General features: G+C 37.0%; 1 protein-coding gene across 1 annotated transcript in view; it reads right to left on the bottom strand.

The window, feature by feature from the left end:
- Positions 1-20,587, bottom strand: part of ncm (pre-mRNA-splicing factor nucampholin) — a 178,289-nt gene that overhangs the window by 1,815 nt on the left and 155,887 nt on the right. Inside the window, exons 15-17 of the mRNA XM_090387908.1 lie at positions 19,121-19,248; positions 16,890-16,991; positions 15,355-15,572 (exon numbers count right to left, since the gene is read on the bottom strand). Of these exons, the coding sequence (XP_090244034.1) occupies positions 15,355-15,572; positions 16,890-16,991; positions 19,121-19,248 (448 nt within the window). The remainder of the gene's footprint in view (positions 1-15,354; positions 15,573-16,889; positions 16,992-19,120; positions 19,249-20,587) is intronic.

Below are 20,587 nucleotides of genomic sequence, written 5' to 3' on the forward strand. Positions count from 1 at the left end.
CATTGATAAATATAAAAAACAACAGTGGACCCAACACTGAACCCTGTGGGACTCCACTAATAACATTAGTCCACGAAGAGCAGCACCCAATGATTACCACCCTCTGTCTTCTCCCACTTAACCATCCTTTTATCCATTGTAGCAACACACCCTTAATACCATTCTGCTCCAATTTGTACAATAGTCTTTCATGCGCAACAGTGTCAAAAGCTTTCCTGAAATCCAAATATATGATATCAAAATTATTTTTTGCATCCAGTTCCTTTGTAACCACATCATAATATCCTATCAAATTTGTCAGACAAGACTTTCCCTTAACAAACCAACGCTGTGTCTGAATTATTGCTGCAGTCTTGTCTAGATGATCCTGCAATGCATCTTTAACCAGTGACTCCATTATTTTACCCGGAACAGAAGTTAAACTAACTGGTCTGTAATTACTCGTGTCACCCTTCGATCCCCCCTTTGTATTCACAAAGGGAGATCGAAGGGTGACACGAATTAGTGATACATTTGCACATCTCCAGTCCATGGGAACCTCCCCTGAGTCCAAGGATGCTCTCATAATTATGGGCAAGGGTTTGCTTAGTTGCTTTGCTGCCTCCTTTAATATAACTGGATAGATCCCATCCACCCCAGGTGCTTTTCTTATGTTTAACTTCAACAATTTCTCCTCCAATTTGTTCTCAGTTATTACAAAATCATTAAGCGCCCTGTAACAATTTGATAACCTTGTGGAATTTTCAAACCTTAATAACTCCTCATGTGTGAATGTAGATGCAAAATACTCATTCAGTTTGTTTGCTATCTGAGCAGGATCATCAACAGTCGAACCAACAATGTCAAGTGGACCAATCAGATTCATCCCCTTCCTTTTAGAGTTTACATAAGTAAAGAAATCCTTGCTGTTTTTCTTAGCATCTTTTGCCAAGGATTTCTCGTAATCTGCCTTCGCCTGCCTAACCTCCTTTGTGACCTGAAATGTTTGCCGAACTCTCTGGAACGGCACATGATATTGCCATGGGGGATGTCTGTGTGTGTGTGCACGATGTAAGAAGTGTAAGGAAATCAGGCGACAACTCAGCGTTGTTATGGGCCTATATGAACGTTTGAAGGAGACAGGGTGGATGCTCTAGAAAGATCTAAATTGAGGGGCCCATCAAGCTGTCAGCTGCCCACATCAACGCCAGAGCTTGCACTTGTCATCACGCAACACAGCGGCAACCCCCAAGGCAGAATGCACTGGTCCCACAGGAATTAGTAGTTGTTGGTGACTCTATTGTCAGGGTAACGGGAAACATGCTTTTTAAAAAGGATAGGTGGAACAGGACCAGGGTATGTCTTCCAGGGTAAAAGGTTGATGACGTTGTAGAGCAGATATCATCTTTTAAGGGCACAAAAGGTGATACAGTTGTACACGTTGGCACTAATGATATTAAGAGTAGGAGACCGGCAGAATTACTTAACAAGTACAGGTCACTGTTGAACAAAAGCCGAGAATTAGGGCTGAATTTGAAAGTGTCTGCAATTCTGCCCAGAAACGATAGGAGGGAGTATATGATGAGAGCCTTGTCGATCAATTCGGCCCTGGAAAGATTGTGCAAGGCTCAAGGGATAGAATTTTTTTCAGCCCGGTCTGTACTTGTTAACAGGAGAGACTGCTTCTACAGGGATGGGATACACTTAAATAGAAAGGGTGCAAGAATATTTGCTGATGCTATCGAGGCAGTGTTGGTGGGTCGGAAAACTGATAGCTTGGGGGAATACAAGGACTAATAGTTTAACAGTAGCCGTAGGGAGAGGTGAAGGTGATTCTTGCACAACTTCCATTAGAATAAGTAGCGACCTGGAGCGAGGGGTATTGGGGGTTTCAGGGACGGATGGCAGTCATCCTGAAATAGGTGGGTATATGGGATGTGTTAGGGTAACTAGGAATAGGAATAGGAGCATGTATGCTTGCATATATACCAATGCTAGAAGTATAGTAAATAAATTTGATGAATTTGAAGTGTTGGTCAAGACATCAAAGGCGGATACTGTTGGGATAGCAGAGACGTGGTGTCACACAGATATAAGGAATGCAGAACTGGAATTTGGGGAGTACAATTTGTACAGAAAGGATAGACAGGATAGAAAGGGAGGATGTGTTATGCTGTTAATTAAGAAAAACATAAAATCAAAAGAAGTGCACCCAGTTGATATAGATGAACAATGCACTGTTGAGACAGTTTGGTGTGACATAAGCACTGTGAAAGCAAAAATAAGAGTAGGAGTGTGTTATAGGCCTAATGACTCAAATGAGTACAATGAACAATTATACAGAGAAATAGAGTGGGCCAGTAAATCAGAATGTCTTATAATGGGGGATTTTAACTTCCCAGATATTGACTGGAATTTGTGGGTTAGTCACTCACACACTAGTCAGACTTTTGTGGATTTATTGGATGATTGTTTTCTGCAGCAGCATGTTAAAGAGGCAACCAGAGAGAGTAATACTCTTGATCTGGTTATCAGCAGTGATCACTCGTGTATTAAGAATTTTCAGATAAAGGAACCACTAGGTGGCAGTGATCACAGTGTACTGATGTGGGATTTACTTAAAGATATAATTACCATCAGGGGTAAAGGAAAGGGTTTTTGCTTCCGTAAAGGTGAGTACAGTGGTCTCAGAAAGTTTTTAAATTCTGTACAGTGGGATAAACTGACGATGTTACCAACAGTAAATTCTAAGTGGGAAGCATTCAAGGAATTAATCGTGGAAGCTACTAAAAGTTTCATACCTATTAAGAAATACTGTTCGAGGTTTAGGCCTAAATGGTTATCTAATGAACAATTGAGACTTGTAACAGAGAAGAAAAATGCATGGGATGCATATAAATTATCAAGCGACTCAGAAGCCTATGGCAGATATCAGCTAGTCTGTAATCAGGTCACAAAGGAGGTTAGGCAGGCGAAGGCAGATTACGAGAAATCCTTGGCAAAAGATGCTAAGAAAAACAGCAAGGATTTCTTTACTTATATAAACTCTAAAAGGAAGGAGATGAATCTGATTGGTCCACTTGATATCAATGGATCGACTGTTGATAATCCTGCCCAGATAGCAAACAAACTGAATGAGTATTTTTCATCTACATTCACACACGAGGAGTTATTAAGGTTTGGAAATGGCAAAAGGTTATCAAATTGTAGCAGGATACTTAATGATTTTGTAATAACTGAGAGCAAAGTGGAGGAGAAATTGTTGAAGTTAAACATAAGAAAAGCACCTGGGGTGGATGGGATCTATCCCGTTATATTAAAGGAGGCGGCAAAGCAACTAAGCAAACCCTTGCCCATAATTATGAGAGCATCCTTGGACTTGGGGGATGTTCCCACGGACTGGAGATGTGCAAATGTATTCCCAATTCACAAAGGGGGATCGAAGGGTGACACGAGTAATTACAGACCAGTTAGTTTAACTTCTGTTCCGGGTAAAATAATGGAGTCACTGGTTAAAGATGCATTGCAGGATCATCTAGACAAGACTGCAGCAATAATTCAGACACAGCATGGGTTTGTTAAGGGAAAGTCTTGTCTGACAAATTTGATAGGATATTATGATGTGGTTACAAAGGAACTGGATGCAAAAAATAATTCTGATATCAATATATTTGGATTTCAGGAAAGCTTTTGACACTGTTGCGCATGAAAGACTATTGTACAAATTGGAGCAGAATGGTATTAAGGGTGAGTTGCTACAATGGATAAAAGGATGGTTAAGTGGGAGAAGACAGAGGGTGGTAATCAATGGGTGCTGCTCTTCGTGGACTAATGTTATTAGTGGAGTCCCACAGGGTTCAGTGTTGGGTCCACTGTTGTTTTGTATATTTATCAATGATATTGATGAAGGTATATCAGGCTTAATGTCGAAGTTTGTAGATGATACAAAGGTTGGCAGGGTTAGTAATGGCAGTGTGCTACTGCAACACGATCTAGATAATTTGGGCAGATGGGCTAAGAAGTGGCAACTGAAGTTTAACCTTGACAAATGCAAAGTACTGCATATGGGTAGAAGTAACCCCAGAGAAACGTACCAACTGTGTGGTACTACACTTAAGGTGGTAGAAAATGAAAAAGACCTGGGAGTAATTGTGCAGGCAGATATGAAGTTTTCCGAGCAATGCAGACAGGCTGCCAGGGCAGGTCATGGGGTTTTGTCAATGATATATAGGAATTTTGCTAGCAGGGAAAAGGAGGTGAATATCCCTCTGTATAAGGCAATGGTCAGGCCACGCCGTGAGTACTGCGTACAGGTCTGGAGGCCTCATTTTAGGAAGGATGTAGATATACTTGAGCGTGTACAGAGAAGGGCAACAAGATTGGTGAGGGGAATGAAGGGATCCTCTTACCAAGAGAGGCTTAAGTTCTGCAAATTGCAGTGGCTGGAGACTAGGCAACTGCGCGGTGATCTGATTGAGGTATATAAGGCCTTGAATGGGTTGAGCATGCTGAATTCTGATGGGATCCTTCCACTTGTTCAGATTACGAACCTGAGGGAACATAAATTCAAATTAAGAAAAGACAGATGTAGAATAGATGTGCGGAAATTTGCCTTTAGCCAGCGGGTGCTTAATTGCTGGAACAAACTTCCATCTGTCATTGTGGAAGTTGATAGGTTGAATAAATTTAAGGAGGAACTGGACAGGCATTTGGAGGGAATGGTGTGATTTTTTTTTTTCTTTTGGCTGATGCTGCATAAGCTCATAGACATGCCTTCTTGCATCACATGCCACTACTACTATTACTACTACTACTACTACTACTAGCTTATATCTGCCATAGGCTTCTGAGTCGCTTGATAATTTATATGCATCCCATGCATTTTTCTTCCCTGTTATGAGTCTCATTAGTTCATTAGATAACCATTTAGTCCTAAACCTTGAGCAATATTTCTTAATAGGTATGAAACTTTTAGTAGCATCCACGATTAATTCCTCGAATGCTTCCCACTTAGAATTTACTGTTGGTAACATTGTCAGTTTATCCCACTGTACAGAATTTAAAAACTTTCTGAGACCACTGTACTCACCTTTACGGAAGCAAAAACCCTTTCCTTTACCCCTGGTGGTAATTATATCTTTAAGTAAATCCCACATCAGCGATCACTGCCACTTAGTGGTTCCTTTATGTGCAAATTCTTAATACAAGAATGATCACTGCTGATAACCAGATCAAAAGTATTACTCACTCTGTTTGGTGTATTTGTTTGCTAAGCTCATAGTTATGCTTAGCAAACACTAGTGATGACTTATCTCTCTTTCTGTTGCAATTTATTTATTGTTTCTTTAAGCAAAAAATTATAATTTAGATTATCCAGCTTTTTGATTAAGCAGTGGTCTACTGTAATCCTAAACTTACAGTAGACCACTGTAAGTTCATAATTCCAAGAAACAGGATATTTAATTTATATTTAGTCTACAATTAATAAATTTCTATTTATTTATTTCAACATAAAAATCATTACTAGTGTTTGCTGCTAGGCATAACGAATGAACGAATGCTCGCTCACTCACTCACCCACTCCAAATCTTAATTTGGATCCAAAGAAATATATCCATTTCTTTCAAGTATTTTTGTTCAATCCCCCCTTAAATTTAAAAAAATTTACACCCCCAAAGGAGTAGGTGGGAGTTTATTCCGACAGTCAACGAAGCTAGGATGATATCCTTTATTCCTCATTCAAACCTAAATTCTTACGTTTATCTAGACTATGGTTTTCTACAGATTTGCATGGTCTTACATGCAAAGGTTCCAGGCGTGTTCAGGCCAAGAATATTCTGAACATATCACAATTAGCTTGTGTCAAAACTTCCATCTTAATTTTCTGCCTATACTAAAGCTTGTAACAGTTGTAATCAAGTTATTAATACATCCAAACTCGATTCTGAAAAATCAAAGATTAAGAAACCTGTTTCCAGATATAATTATAGTTAAGCCTTCTGGTATCTTGCCAAAGCCTCTGATTTTCAGGAATTCCATGGAAAAGTTTGGGAACTCACACTACACATTTCAGAAGTAGTTGATTGAGTTTGGAATAAAGGCCTTCTAACCAAGTTTCCATCCTGTAGTTCACTTTTGCAACTTGTGTTCATCCAAAACGACTCCTTAAATCCAATAGTTCTGCTGCATCTTTATCTAGAGATGAAGCTTATCAGCATTTTACTTTTCCTCTAATTCATGCATTTATGATCTCCTATCATACTGAATTCATCCCACTAAATCCTTTCCTTGATTTACTGATAAAAAGCAATAGAAGAATCCAGAACAACCTTCATATCCAGATGTATCCATGTCCTGATTGTATTTCTCTATATGTCATGTTTTTACACTTTCTTATTCCATTAGCAATTTTCATTCTGTTTCGAAATTTGCAATTATCCAGTGAATTAAAAAAAAAAAAAAAAAGGGGTGAAAAATCCCTCTCTTAGCAATAGCATTAGTAGAGGCATTTGATGCAAGAAAGCAAGCTTATGCAGCATCAGCCAAAAAAATTAAAGTAAGATAAATAAATAAAAAATAACCACTTCCACTTCACCCCTCTGTTCGTTCGAAATACCTGTCCAGCTGAGCCTTAAACTTATTTAGGCTATCAACTTCCACGACAAGGGATGGAAGTCTGTTCCACCAACCAACCACCCGCTGGCTAAAGGCAAATTTCTGCACGTCTATCCTACATCTGTCTTTCCTCAATTTGAATTTATGCCCTCTCAGATGATTATTCTGAGTGAGAGGAAGAATCCCATCAGCATTGAGCATGCTCAAACCATTCAAGGCTTTATACACCTCTATCAGATCACCTCGCTGGTGCCTAGTCTCCAGACATTGTAATTTGCAAAACTTAAGCCTTTCTTCGTAAGAGCACCCCTTTGTTCCATTCACTAATCTTGTTGCCCTTCTCTGTACTCGTTCCAGCAGCTCTACATCCTTCTTGAAATGAGGCCTCCAGACCTGTATACAGTACTCTAGATGTGGCCTGACCATTGCCTTATACAAGGGAATAATCACCTCCTTATCCCTGCTAGAAAAATTCCTATATATCATTGACAATACACCATGAGCTACTCTTGCAGCCCGTCTGCACTGCTCAGAGAACTTCATATCTGCCTGCACAACCACCCCCCAGGTCCCTTTCATTCTCTACCACTGTCAGTGTAGGACCACAGAGTTGATACGTTGCTCTGGGGTTGCTGTTTTCCATGTGTAGTACTTTACATTTGTCAATGTTAAACTTCATTTGCCACCTCTCAGCCCATCTGCTCAACCTTTCCAGATCCTGTTGCAGCAGCATAGTGTCAGTAGTGTCCTTGACAACCCTGCCTACCTTTGTATCGTCTGCAAACTGCGACATTAAGCTTGATATACCATCATCAATATCATTTATGAATACAGAAAACAATAATGGACCCAACAGTGAGCCCTGAGGGACTCCACTAATAACACTAGTCCTCGACGAGCAGTGTCCATTGATTACCACTCTGTCTTCTCCCCCTCAGCCACCCCTTTATCCACAGCAGCAATTTGCCTCCAATGTCACACTGCTCCAATTTGTGCAGAAGTCTTCCATGTGCAACAGTATCAAAAGCCTTTCTAAGATCCAAGTATATAATATCAAAGTTATTCCCTGCATCCAGTTCCTTTGTGACTGCATCATAGTATCCAATCAAATTGGTCAGGCAAGACTTCCCCTTAACAAAACCATGCTGTGTCCAAGCTATAACTGAAGTCTTGTCTAAATGATCCTGCAGTGCTTCTTTAACCAGTGCCTCCATTAATTTTCCTGGAACAGAAGTTAAACTCACAGGTCTATAATTACTTGTGTCAGCCTTTGATCCTCCTTTGTGAATTGGGGTCACATTTGCACATCTCCAGTCTGTGGGTATCTCCCCTGAGTCCAAGGAAGCTCTCATAATTATGGCTAAGGGTTTGCTTACTTCCTCTGCTGCCTCCTTTAATATAACTGGATAGATCCCATCCACCCCGGGTGCCTTTCTTGTGTTTATCTTCAACGATTTCTCCTCCACTTTACTCTCAGTTATTACAAGATTCTCTAGCTTACTGCTAGAGTTGAATCCACCTCTGGCTTTCCCCTTGCTAAATAACTCCTCATGTGTGAATGTCGATGCAAAATATTCATTTAGTTTGTTAGCTACCTGAGCAGGATCATCAACAGTTGACCCATCGATATCAAGTGGACTAATCTGATTCATCCCCTTCCTTCTAGAGTTTACATAAGTAAAGAACTCTTTGCTGTTTTTCTTTGCATCCCCTGTCAAAGATTTCTCGTAATCTGCCTTCACCTGCCTAACCTCCTTTGTAACTTGGTTACAGATCAACTTGTATCTATCATAGGCTTCTGTGTCATGTGTTAATTTGTATGTATCCCATGCATGTTTCTTCTCTGCCATATGCCTCATCAGTTCATCTGACATCCATTTAGGCCTAAACCTTGAACAATATTTCTTAGTTGGTATGTAAAGCCTAGTAGCTTCCAAGATAAGTTCTTTGAATGCTTCCCATTTTGCATTTACTGTTGGTAACATCATCAGTTGGTCCCACTGTATAGAATTTAAATACTGTCTCAGTCCATCGTAGTCGCCTTTACGAAAGCAATAACCCTTCCCTTTACTCCTAATGGTAGTTACCGCTTTGAGTAAATCCCACTTCAGCACACTGTGATCACTGCCACCTAGTGGTTTGTTTATCTGCAGATTCCTAATGCATGAAGAATCACTACTGATAATCAAATCAAGAGTATTCCTCCCTCTAGTTGCCTCCCGAACATGCTGATGTTGAAAACAATCATCCAATAAATCCACAAAAGCCTTGCTAGTGTGTGAGTGACCAGCCCCCAAATTCCAGTCAATATCTGGGAAATTAAAATCTCCCATTATAAGACTCTCTGATTTACTGGCCCACTCTATTTCCCTGTACAGTTTCTTATTATACTCATCAGAATCATTAGGCCTATAGCACACTCCTACTCTCAATTTTGATCTCCCAATGCTTATGTCACACCAAACTGACTCGACACTGCACTGTCCAGCGATGTCCACTGGCCTCACTTCCTTGGATTTTATGTATTTCTTAACTAATAGCATAACCCCTCCTCCCTTCCTATCCAGTTTATCCTTTCTGTAGACGTTGTACTCCCCAAATTCCAGTTCTGCATTCCTTATATCTGTGTGACACCACGTCTCTGATATCCCAACAATATCTGCCTTTGATGTTTTGAGCAATACCTCAAATTCATCAAATTTATTTACTAAACTCCTAGCATTGGTGTACACGCAAGTATACATGCACCTATTTCTATTCTTAGCTACCCTAACACAACCCAAGTGTTTACTTGTACCGCAATGACTCCCAGCAGTCTCTGAAATATCCTGCACCTTGTTTTTCAGGCTTCTGCTCATTCCAATAGAAGCGGTGCAAGAATCTCTTTCACCTCTGCCAGTGGCTACTGTTAATCTATTCGTCTTTGTCTCCCCCCAAGCTAGCAGTTTTCCGACCCACCTAACACTGCCTCGATAGCATCAGCAAATATTCTTGCACCCTTTCTATTTAAGTGTATCCCATCCCTGTAGAAGCAATCTCTCCTGTTAACAAGTACACTCCATGCTGAAAAAAATTCTACCCCTTGAGCCTTGCACAATCTTTCCAGGGCTGAATTGATCGACAATGTAATGGAGAAATCTATCAACAGTCAATTCTTACACTATCTTAAAACCTTCAACCTGACTATCAATCTCCAATATGGATTCCATCAATGTCTTGCAAAGTTACTCTTGACATTTCAAAAGCATTTGATTGAATTTGGAATATAGGCCTTCCACCCAAGATTGTATCTTGTAATGATTGATGGCTCTATCTCCTAATTTCTAAACTAATACTGGAATACACCACAATTCTGTTTGTGCAATCGTATCCCTATTTTTGCCGATACTGGAAAGTCTCAGTTCTGCTCATATTGACACTTTCCAGTAAATCCCATTTTGTATTGCCTTTCTACACTCTCTTATTTTCCTCATGTTTTTCTCTTCCATATGAAAGTTTGCTCATATTAGGCCAATTCCTAAAAAAAAAAAAAAAAAAAAAAGGTGACAAATTCCTCCCTTCAAATTCAACAAATCTTGCTGCACAAATAGCTACAACTTTTTGAATTGAACTTAGTTAACTTATATGCTCTTATTTGTTCAAAATACGACTATAGAGGTCACTATTTCCATATCTATTTCCACTTCTTCACAGCTCTCTATCAAGTCCATTATTCTGCTATAAATTGCTTTACCCTGTAGCCATGTTCAACACTTTTTTATTTTTAAAAAAGATACATTCATCTACTCTACTAAATATGTGCACTTTATTTTCCCTGCTGTCTTCATTCTGCTACGTACTACTTGAAAACTCCAGGTATCGTTCCCTTTCTTATACTTTCGATTCCATTTCTAGGCCTGTTTTGACATATATTTTTTTTTGCCTGCTTTTTCCTTGCAGTACAAGCATTCGGTATTCATCTCCTATTTATACTAACTCTTGCAAAGCCAGAGCCGTTACTAAAAGGTTGGGTTTTACAACCCCAGCTAGCTCAGTATGTTTTAACAACCTTTTCTTTACTTTTTACCTTTATACTTTCTAATTCTACCTTTCTTCCCATTCATAGAGCTATTAGTGCAATACGAGGGTGAAAAGAATGTTCCAATTGTTCCTCATTCTATCGTTATTTTCGTCTTTAACTACACCTTTATCCCTTCCCATCGTCAATTTAATACCTCTCCATATACCATGTGCTTTTTACTATTTATTTTAATTCTTCTAATCTCCACAAAATTCCAACACTAAACTATTTTTCCAAATTTACTCAAAAATCTACATATATTTCAAAACCTTTTTCCCACTCTGAAAACACTTAATTATATATTTTTTAGCCTTATCCTTATTTTTACCTTAATAATTTTCATTTCATTGACACTGCGTTGGGACTACCTTGTCCATACTGTAAAAGAATGCACTAATTTTTTTCTTTTTGGCTTTATTTAACTTTTCTTCTATTGTTACGGACAAGTATAGTAACACAGTTCCTGATATATGGTTAGTCCCCTGATGAAATACCTAATCGTATATCAATATTTACTTCTGCTGATATCAAGACTGCTTTTTTACCTTCTCTGTATTTGACCTATAACTAAATTTGCCCACCCATATCTGATGACAGCTTTACCATCTTTATTTTATTTTACTTTATTTTGGTTAAATTATTTGGTATTAATAATTTTACTCTATAGTTCCTTCATCTCCAAATTGGCTTTGCAATTCAGCCCATAATTTTCTTAATTCATCATAACTTTTAGGATATTAATATTCTTTCACCTTTTTCAAATCTACATTACTTCTTTTTTCTACTATCCTTACTCTTCTAGTCCTTGGCACTTTGTACACTTTTCACCTCCATTTATGCAAACTTTATCAAACTTATATATATATGTATATATATGTATATATACAGGGTGTCTCAAAAATATTGGTACAAACGTTTAGGAGAGGTAGATAACATATAAAGGAATGTGAATCGCATAGGAACCCATAACCAGAAACGTCACCATAAGTCGGTACACGGCGCTGTTCATCAGTTCGCGAGAGGGAAAATTTCTGGTTTACTCATTCAAGCAGTAGTCACCGCATGAATAGCATGCATCGATATACGAACTGTGAGCTGGCAGACATGCACCTAGTGTATGGATTAGCAGAGGGCAATGGACGAGCCGCTCAACGAATTTATGGAGAACGCTTCCCAGACAGACATGTACCGGACCACCATTTGTTTGTGCATATGCATCAAAATTTGTGCGATTATGGGTCATTTAGAGGTAACAGGAGTAGTGCGGGCAGACCACGTTCGACGGGAACTACCGCCATGGAAGAAAGTGTGTTGAATGCCATCCAGAATAATCCTACTACCAGCACACGTACCGTTGCCTCTGCCTTAGGAGTGTCTCGTTGCAGTGTACAGTGTGTCTGGCACCACGATTCCTTACACCCTTTTCACATGTGGCTTTTGCGCAGTGGTTTCTCCAAGAAAGTGTTCAAGACTTGAATTTTCCAGCCTATGTTTTGTTCACGGATGAGGCTTATTTCACTCAGGAAGGCTTATTCAATCAGCACAATGCTCATGTGTGGGCTCATGACAACCCACACGGTGTGCGCCCCCATGCGGCACAACATCACTTCGCAATAAATGTGTGGACAGGTATGGTCCGTGACTGCTTAGTCGGCCCATACCTGTTACCATCCCGCATGAACTCCGCTAAATATAGGAACTTTCTTGAACAAGTTCTACCAGGATTACTTGACGATGTTCCAGCAAATGTGAGGTGCAACATTTGGTTTCAACATGACGGGGTGCCTGCCCATTATGGAAGGCGTGTTCGTGACCATTCAAACAGGTGTTTTGGGCATCGATGGATTGGCCGTGGTGGACCCGTTGCCTGGCCCCCACGCTCACCTGATTTATCGAGCCTTGATTTCTTTCTGTGGGGGACCCTCAAATTTATCATGTATGAATCGCCTGTGGCGATGGAAATGGATCTCGTGGCGAGACTCGTCTGCGCTGCTGCTGTCAAAGAAACCCCAGGTGTGTTCGACCGTGTCCGCTAATCCATGCTGCGTTGGTGTCACGCATGCATCGTGTCTCATGGTGGAACCTTCGAGTATCTGTTGTAACATCATGAAATGCATCCATCTCGTACTCCATTGTTAATATTATGTCAAATAAATGTTTGTCACCAATTGCTGTCTTGTGTCATTTCTGCTTCTTGTGCCTCTGCTACTACTCTCCCGTGACGCTTCCGGTTATGGATTCCTATGCGATTCACATTCCTTTAGATGTTACCTACCTCCAATAAACGTTTGCACCAATATTTTTGAGACACCCTGTATATAATTATACATATATTTGAATAACGTTTAAAATAGTTGGAAACTGAATCTTTCATAATAAAAATAAAATAAAAAGGTACAGCAACCATCAGAGGCAGCAAAAAGCATATTCCTCTACATCACGGGTGGGCAACTTTTTTCGTCAGCGGGCCGAATGAAATTTTCGCATCATGATGCGGGCCGGAATAGATTGAACGATTTAATAAAAAAAAATCAGAACCTAAAAAATGTTATATTACTTGAATTACCAAATTATTAATGTATTTTTAAAAAAAATATCTGAATGTCCAATTATCATTGAAAATGCGGCATTCGGCATCAATTTTTCTTTTTTTTTTAATTGGCTCATTTTATGGGCTATAAATTATATTAAATTAAAAATTGTAATAATTAGAAAAGGCATAAAACATAAAATATCTCGCACCAATATTATTTTTTTCAATAAGAAGTCAAACCCAAAGGAACTTCGTTCGATCGATGCTACAATAATAATTAGGAAATAACTCTTTGACGCTGCGTAGAATCACTTGGTTACTGTTGTACTGGCCACGATTCCCGATTGAACCGAATTAAGCCAAACGTTTACGGCGAGCGTAGTCAGGTATGGATTTTCTATATTTATGCATTTACCGAGGGGGCCGGGTTCAACATCGTCACGGGCCGGCTGTTGCCCACCCATGCTCTACATGATGCATGAAATATAACCATAGAAATAAATTAGAATAGGAATTAAAAATAAAAATAATAATAATAATGCCAGCAGTATGGCAAGCCAAGAGTGAAAATAATCAAAATTAAACTTAACGATAAACCAACAGGAGGGAAGAGAGGGGTAACAAGAGTAAAAATATTGCAGCAGAAACTCTCTAAGATAATTTAGAACATCTAAATGTAAGGATAATAAAATAATAATTGATTAAATTTTGAAAGATAATTAAATAGAAATTTAACGGTGACCCCTCTGATGAGCACCAGGTCCAAATTTATGTGAAATATCACTAACAAAGTTGTAAACCATTACAATAAAATAAAACAAATAAACCAAGAATAGACTGACTATTACACCCCATCTCAACAGAGGACCACAAGGCCAATAATGGTCAGGGAATCGCTGCATTTCGATCGCTGGACAAATCGCCGCAAAGGCGAGTCGATCGAAAGATCAGTCCGCCACCCAATCCACAGATCGAACCGCTAATGCGGAGGACTTGAATAGTGGTGGTCTTGATGCAGCGAAAATTAAAAAATAGAACAGATACAAACACTCCAATGCAAAGCCACACTACTGACAAAAGTAATCTTAACCAGATCATACAGATGAATGAAAGATTCAGTTTCCAACTATTTTAAATGTTATTCAAATATATGTATAATTATATCACATGACAGTAGTGGGCGAATTGGTAATGCTGCGTCTGTGCTGCCATCCATAGTTCATTATTCGTCTATATGATCTGGTAAAGATTACTTTTGTCAGTAGTGTGGCTTTGCATTGGAGTGCTTGTATCTGTTCTATTTTTTAATTTTCGCTGTATCAGGACCACCGCTATTCAAGTCCTCTGCATTGGGGGTTCGATCTGTGGATTGGGTGGCGGACTGATCTTTCGATCGACTCACCTTTGCGGCGATTTGTCTAGTGATCGAAATGCAGTGATTCCCTGACCATTATTGGCCTTGTGGTCCTCTGTTGAGATGGGGCGTAATGGTAAGTCTATTTTTGGTTTATTTTTGTTTTATTTACTATTAGTAATTTTGTTTTATTTACTATTAGTAATATTTCACATAAATTTGGACCTGGTGCCCGTCAGAGGGGACGCTGTTAAATTTCTATTTAATTGGCTTTCGAAATGTAATCAATTATTATTTTATTATCCTTACATTTAGATGTTCTAAATTATCTTAGAGAGTTTCTGCTGCAATATTTTTACTCTTGTTACCCCTCTCTTCCCTCCCTGTTGGTTTATCGTTATGTTTAATTTTGGTTATTTTCGCTCTTGTCTTGCCATAATATATAATATATATATATATATATTATAGAAATAAATATTATATATATATATATAAAAAAAAATGAATAATAAAAATATTCATAGAAATGGGCTGTTCATTCAATTATATTAGAATTCTAATATATTAATATATTCTAATATATTAGAATATTAGAATTATATTAGAATACAATTATATGTAATTCAAAACTAATACCTTTTTACAAATTATGGAAAATTTGAATACTGTTCACTATACTTTAAAATGTGCATACACATAATTTGGCTGTTAAAAAATATATATTAATCACACCAGGATGGTTAGAATATAAATATTAATAATCATTATTATAATACTTTGGTAATAGTAATAATTGTAAGAGTCACTACTTGCCTTTTTCACTGTCAGACTCTTCATAATCTGAACCGGAAGAATCAGATGAACTATCAAAGCTAGAGCTATCTGATGATGATGAAGATGATGACGTGTCTTCTGATGAACTATCATTGCTATTATTATCAGTATTGCTTTTATCAGATGTTGCTGTAATCTGGGGAACTGGAGGTGCAGTTGTTTTTGGCATTGCTTTCAAATGCTCCCTTAATTCATCCCTTGAAAAGAAATTCAAAAATTTTCAAAGGTATAAAAGGATCATTACTGCTAACAAAAATACAAATAGATCTATTAAGATAGTTTATAACTGGCTCATTAAATCAACATGATACATTTGAATAGTATTATGCTGATTCATCTGCTGTGGATACAATTAGTTGGTCAATGATGGTGAGGGTAGCATTGGGTTTTTACTCACGGAAACCTGGGTTTTTCATCCAGAAAACTGCAAAATGACCACAGAACATACAGATACAATTATTAAACTCTGGACTGATCCTTTTGGATTGGAAAAATGCTAATATTTCCTCAATCCATAATGGAGAATTTAAAGAGACGATGGGGAACTACAGCCTGGTGAGTTTGCCTTCTGTGGTGGGTAAGATCATGGAGTCTATGTTAAGGAGACAGCAGACCAATCTGGTAAACTACTATGACAAGGTCATAAATATTTTGATGTAAGCAGTGACAATGATGTTATTATTTTTATTACACACTTTATTATTATTAATATTATAATTACATGGGCTGCTTTTGTAAAATTTAATTTTGCTGAACAGTTCTGTGGCTACAGAACTGTTTAGCAAATTTAAATCTTCCATAAAATCCTTTTGCATATCAAATTCTTCTTTATAACCCTAACATCTTTAAAAACAGTAATAATTAAAAATAAATTAAAAAAGTAATATATGTGCAAATTAAAAAATAACAAAATAAAAAACATGACATTTTTAAAATCTTTGGGATCCCTTTGGAGACATCCAGGGTTCCAACAAAACATGCTTTGAAAACCACTAAAGTTCTCAATCTTGGATGTTTCTTGATTTGTATTAAAATGTTAGCATATCTCAAAAACTTCCTTTCCAACTTTTTTCTGTTATTTGCTCCTCTTTCATTAAAAAATAAAAACAATAACAGAGATCATAAAATCATCTCCATCTCTCTCTCTCTCTCTCTCTCTCTCTCTCTCTCTCTCTCCCTCCCCCTCCCACACACACACACACACACACACACACACACACACACACACACACACACACACACACACACACACACACACACACAGTTGAAGTTCTTTATATTAAAAATATTCAACAAGCTCTCGTGAAACCAGTTAGGAAATTTATGACTTAAATCATAAAACAATTTACATAAAAACAAGTTAAATTATTTTTTGTAACTTAAAAACTGTACCCTGTTCATCTTAAATTGTATTTTGTAAAAGGGTCACTATATCTGAATGTTATAAATGGATACATAATTCTTTGAAACTTACTAAACTGGTATAACAAAATTTATACAAAAGCAGCACTTACGTTAAGCCTCCTAAACCTATTGAAGTAAAAAAATTTATTGCAAATCTGGTATTGTGTGGATTATCTCTTGGAAAAAGTCCATCAAAGGCTTGCTGAAGAGTTCTGAAAGTAAATTACATAAAACTGTTCTCAATGACATATGATTTTTACAAGACATACAAATTTACTTGAAAATATTAATAAGATTTTTTATCAAGATAAAAAAAAAAACTCATTATTTCAATTTATAAATATCCATTATACACTCAGAAGTATTTGAACACAGTACTTTTCTATAAAATTATGTTTATTCAAAAACAATGTAAAGATCTGAACAGTATAGGACATTGCAGAAACTTATATCATTCATGTTATAAAATGGTAGTGTCCAAAGAAATCTTGGTGGTCAAAAAAAATTTTAAAGGAGAGGGGGCTATAGTGGATTGATGGATTTCGTAGGCTTTATCAATTGAAAAGACAAGTATATGCAGTGGAGCACAAATGCCTAATGGGAAGCATTGTTTAAGGGACATAGCACAGAAACCAGCAATACATACTCATCCAGTGAAGAAGTACCACAAAAGAAAGATGCCAAAAGGGCTGACAAGGCAGATGAAAAGTTTACATAAGGAAAGAAAAAAGCACAGGATAAGACACTATTTCAGATTACAGTTATAAGCATATATTTGTAACAGACCCATTGATGGGATAAAACAGGAAAAAATGAGTAGCAGAAATCCTTAGTAAAGAGAGCTAAAAAGAGGGCTAAGGAGTTATATGAATACAAAAAAAGAAAATAAATGAGACAGGCCCCTTAAATTATGGAATTCTGAACAATTGAATGTGGCAGATAAGTTGAAGGGTTAATTTCCAATGATCATTACAACTGAAAGTGCATTTGAACCATGGGGCTCACTTGACAGTAAAAATTAATGAGGACCTATGGATGAACATTATACATTGTTATACTATTACATTAAAAATTCAGTGTATATTAAAAACTAACTATATCAAGCCATTAGTAACATTAATAAGATCATCATTAGACTATGGGCCCTCATCGGCTGATATAATCGTGGTCCTCCCTCGATTACAGGCGAAACAGACCTGAGTTTGAATACTGTCAATGATGCAAGGAATTTTTTTATGGGCCTTTTTTTTCACAATGTGGCTGAATTAGTTGGTCAATGATGGTGAGGGTAGCATTGGGTTTTTACTCCCAGAAACCTGAGTTTTTCATCCGGAAAACTGCAAAATGACCACAGAACACACAGATACAATTATTAGACTCTGGCCTGATCCTTTTGGATTGGAAAAATGCTAATATCTCCTCAATCCATAATGGAGAATTTAAAGAGATGATGGGGAACTATAGCCTGGTGAGTTTGCCTTCTGTGGTGGGCAAGATCATGGAGTCTATGTTAAGGAGACAACAGACCAATCTGGTAAACTACTATGACAAGGTCATAAATATTTTGATGTAAGCAGTGACAATGATGGATGATATCATATAAATTAGAGAAAGCTGGGATTAGGATATTTAAATGGATAAAGGGTATGAGAGGAGAAGGGAGAGGGGAGGATCATTAATATGCTTCCTTCAGACTGGACTTTATATGCTCTGAAGAATATGTATTCTTCAGAGTATGTGAAGTCCAGTCAAATTTCATCTCTGGGATCAAATCTGAGATTTTAAATCTCAGTTTTAAAGCAAAAAAAGTTATTTATTTTGAGATACAGTAACTACTATTCCCAAAAAAATTAAAGCAGAGTGAAGTTACACTCAATCTGTGCAATTTTATTTACAATGTTATCTTTCTGCAGAAAAGTACAAGGATAAAAGTATTTTTCACTTTTAGATTTAACTTCTTCCATTCAGCTTATGCCACATATATCAATCTTGTTCTGATATCATACCATAGGGAAAGTAAAACTAAAGTGAAAGTTTAGATATAAATAAGGACATAGAGAAGATAGTGACCAAAATGGTAAAGATGCAAAAAGAGTGTATGAAGTATAAATCCCAGTTACTATATAATTGCACAACATTAATTTTTAAATGATTCCTTCAAAAGAAAAAGATAGGATTCTAGTCAAGTCATAATTTCAGTGCTAAACACACAGATTTGAAGATTTGATATTATAACAATCATACCTATAATTGATACAATTCAGAGCAATAAATAAGAGAATTTATTGCTATGGGAATGGGAATATGGGAATTTATATAATAGAAAGGTGTGACAACTTACGGATCTTTTATACGTTCATTTAACCTTGGAAGTCCCATATATTCACATAACTCTTGGAAAAGTATCTTAATAAAAATTCTACTTGATGAAGTAGTATCTTCTTCATTTAATTTGATATGCGAAAGTACCTAAAGGGAAAATTTTCAGACATGTTAAACATGAGGCTCATGCAGCAATACAATCTAAAAGTAATAAATGTTTTTTTTTTTTTTTTTTTTTTATAAATATTATAGGGAGTGTTCTACACATGGAAGGATCAAAAGAAGGGAAGGCATAACAGCAAACGGGAGACAAATTTATGATAAGAGTATAAGCTTAATTCTATATAAACTTATTTTCAACTGTATTAAAACAAAAAAATTACTGCAGAATTTCATAGGTGCTTAACTTTCAAAATTATTAAAATGCAACTTAATGATCCTAATTTAATAATCCATCCTAAGTAGATATTAAGTTTTCAACTAATTTTCACTATTTCAAAATAATTGATTATTGGGAAACCCTGAGGCAATTCAAAGAATGAAAATTTCAATAAATCCTGCATCAGAAGGCTATACTGAAAGTAAATTAAACAAGTATCACATAATATCCTATATTTTTCTGAATGCAGAACCTGCTGAAAATTATAAAATAATCACTTAAATCTTAATTTTATGGGCCATCAAAAAATTGTGTTTAAAACATATTTAATGGATTGGCTTAGGGAGTCGGATCAAATCAGGCAATATCCATTCAACACAGTTGTGATGAACTGATAGTCATGAAATACAGTAAGCAACACTAATCTATCACATGTGAATATTAAGATATTTTTAGTGTAAATGTTATTAAGTTAACTGGGCACACCTCAATAGAAACAGATAACATTTCAATTTTTGGTAACGTTTCAAAAAGTCACCGATTCTCATTGTGAGGCCTACATGGAAGTCTCAGAAACACCTTCAACAAAAAGATTTAAGGATTTTCTATCAGGGCCATCAAATACAGAACCCAACTACAAATCTTCTTAATAACCAGCAGCCAAGATAGGATTCATATATTACTCTACAATATTCAACCATCTTTCTAATTTCCTACTCTGCATCCCCTCCATTTTTTCCTCACCCTTCCCAAAGTCATAATCATCGGCTTTTTACCCATCTTGTCTTTAACCTCAAAATTCTATTTCCCCTCTCCTTTCCCATCTGTTTCAGCTCATGTTATTAATTTCCCACTATTTATCTGCTAATAATTTACCCTACATTTCATAATTCTTGATCAGTTATCCTATATCCCAGATTTAATCTGGGACCTAGAGATCTGATATTGGTTGCCTCAAGTGTGTGTCCTGTTTTTCCAATACTCTTGCTTGCAGGGACATTTGCATATTCACATCCCAATTGATGTTTAAGTAGCACCCTGAGCTTTATAAATCCAGAAGCAAGTCTAATAGGTAAGTCTTCTCTATTTTTTCTGAGGTAATTAACT

Source organism: Mastigoproctus giganteus, chromosome 13, assembly GCF_048544385.1.
Source record: "Mastigoproctus giganteus isolate SK-2022 chromosome 13, ASM4854438v1, whole genome shotgun sequence".
Lineage (NCBI taxonomy): Eukaryota > Metazoa > Arthropoda > Arachnida > Uropygi > Thelyphonidae > Mastigoproctus > Mastigoproctus giganteus.